Here is a 2,500-nt window from a genome sequence, read left to right as displayed (position 1 = left end):
ATTTCATATTCATGTATTTAATTGTTCATTGCTTTTAATAAAGTGTCATTTCTTATGTGTGTATAATATCCCTGCAGAATACAAGTTTAGATATAGAGACAGATAGATATATACAGAGAGAAAGAGAGAGAGAGAGAGAGAATGAAAGAAAATTATATATCATGTGGTAAATGTGTTGTGTTCTGTTCTGCAATAAGTAGGGTATATTGTAATTCAAGCAATAATTTCTCTTAATCAGAATAGGAATGTAACATGGATTTAATTATCAGATATCATTTAACAGTGAAAATAAGAAAGAAAAGATAGGAGTTATTAGATTAGGGGAAGTAAAATCCACAACCCAAAATGCATTATAAAATAAAGTATTGACATTTTTCAAGAGCATCAGGTTTTATAGTTATCATCTGAATATTTCCAACACGGCAGATGACACCCTATCACGCTCTATATACATATTGTACGTAGTTCCATCTGTATATACATTTGCATATACACAATCTAGTTTCATTTCTACATAAATGCTATAGTTCTATTTGTATATAAACATTGTAGTTCCATTTGTATATATGCAAATGAAGACAAAAACATTGTTACCCCTTAGAATAGGTGGGTGAAAATCACTGCGAGAGGTTCAGCACAGCCTCGCACTTTGGGAAACTGCCCAGCAGGAAACTGCAAATGCTTGCACAATATTGCAAGTGGGAGTGAAATTAGGTAAATATCTGCCCCATCGTGGTAAGGTTGAACAATATGTCAGGAAAAATACTAAATATTAACATCCTTTGAAAATATTTCTCACACAACCTTAAACAGTGATATATGATATATAAAATATTACTATACTGTAATGCAATATATATTACCCATTCTTGCTTGTCTTGGTAATGCAAAAAGAGAAAAAGTGTTAAAAGCTTTACAAGTTAAAAACAGTTATAAAAATGTTGAGCATTGCAAGTAAGGAAGGAAACATGTGGTTAGAAGAATTATCTGCGTCATCTTTTTTTTAATAACTTTTTATTAAAATCATACATATATATAAATATATACAAGTGCAAAAATATTCATTTTTGACGTAAATTAATATACACGTTGTTGTTTTTCTTAAGTCTCAGGAAAGAAAATAAATCAGATCAAATATTTGTCCATCACTACAAAATACATTATTGGAATTTAAACCCAAGTAACCAAAATCTGTGTAATTCCAAAGGCACATATTGTAAATTAACATTCTCTGTGGTTCACCATTGGCCAAACTTCCAACAAAGAATATAAAAAGGAAAAAAAAAAATACAAGTCTGGCAGTAAATTTCGTGGTTTCCGTTTTTTGTTGCTATGTAGTAGAGACGTGAAAAAAAAGAGGAAATCTTGAATATCTACAATCGTTTATGTTTTCCTCTTAGCAAGAACCAAACACAGAAAGAGGATGTCGTAGGAGAAAACAAAACTAAGCCTTTTAAATGTGATTATCAATGAATAACGCCCACTTCTAGTAAAGGTTTACAGCACCACATACAAGTCATACCATAAATTCATCATTAAAGACTGCTAGCATTATCAGTACTTTATCAAAGGCAAGCTATTGTTAAACCTCCTTTGATAAAAGTGATTATGGTCAAAGTATATATATATATATATATCTTTATTTATTGCGTATGAACTGTGAAATAATTTTACTAAAATTTGTGTAAAATAATCACGTCAACATAAAACTTTGTAGAAATTTGTACATGCTTGGAAAACAGCCTCTTTTTTTTTCTCCACATAATTACATAGTAAACAAATTGAAGTGTCATGCTTCAATGAGACCTCTAGCAATAAAAAATAAATAAGGATGCCATTTTTTAAAAAATTCAAGGTAATCATAGAAAAACAAATATACATACTCGCAAGACAACAAACATTTCTTTAATCCCATTTCATATATCTGTGTCTTTTACTTAACGATACTTCAATTTAGTTTGTTCCCTTCAAGACTAGCCTTCAAGACCATTCACTGACCCTAGAAATGCATATAATTTCTCTGTTCTGGAGTTCCATGGAGATATTTTCCCTCTTTCTTGCCAGCTGGAGCAGCACAGCGTCCTCAGCAGCCGTCGAAAACTGTTTCATCAAATTCGTACAAGTCACAGAGAAGATCAACTGAAAAGCATTTTTAGAATCAATAAATAAAACGTTTATTATATCTCTTTCATTATAATGTATAATAAAAAGGAGCACCAAAATATATAATACTATTAACATCAATACTTATTGGGTTCACAAAATGAGTGATGAAACAGCATGACTGCCATCCAATACAAAAAAATTAATAAATCACATAATGCACACCAACTTTCACACAGAAGAGAGACATACATAAGAAGTAAATACCTGTCTGTTTGTCAATCTGTAAGTCACTTGCATTTGCGACAACAGTGCCCATGATGGCAGTGTATTCTGGCACAGATGCAACTTTCACCCACCAGTCAGGATCTACAATCGACCAGCAGTGCAGCACTCG

General features: G+C 31.5%; 1 protein-coding gene across 2 annotated transcripts in view; it reads right to left on the bottom strand.

Annotated features, from left to right (window-relative positions):
• Positions 1-1,846: 1,846 nt before the first annotated feature.
• LOC122248758 (uncharacterized) overlaps positions 1,847-2,500 on the bottom strand; it is a 15,143-nt gene continuing 14,489 nt past the window's right edge. For both annotated transcript variants that reach the window (XM_043009010.2, XM_086549520.1), the window contains exons 14-15: positions 2,371-2,500; positions 1,847-2,139 (exon numbers count right to left, since the gene is read on the bottom strand). The exon at positions 2,371-2,500 is cut by the window's right edge and continues 44 nt beyond it. In XM_043009010.2, the coding sequence (XP_042864944.2) occupies positions 2,084-2,139; positions 2,371-2,500 (186 nt within the window). In that variant the 3' untranslated portion in view covers positions 1,847-2,083. The remainder of the gene's footprint in view (positions 2,140-2,370) is intronic.

The sequence above is a fragment of the Penaeus japonicus genome, unplaced genomic scaffold, assembly GCF_977035675.1.
Source record: "Penaeus japonicus unplaced genomic scaffold, GWHDUDI00000001_assembly GWHDUDI00000022, whole genome shotgun sequence".
Lineage (NCBI taxonomy): Eukaryota > Metazoa > Arthropoda > Malacostraca > Decapoda > Penaeidae > Penaeus > Penaeus japonicus.
Note: the sequence above shows the minus strand (reverse complement) of the source record. Positions and strands in the feature narration are given on the sequence as shown.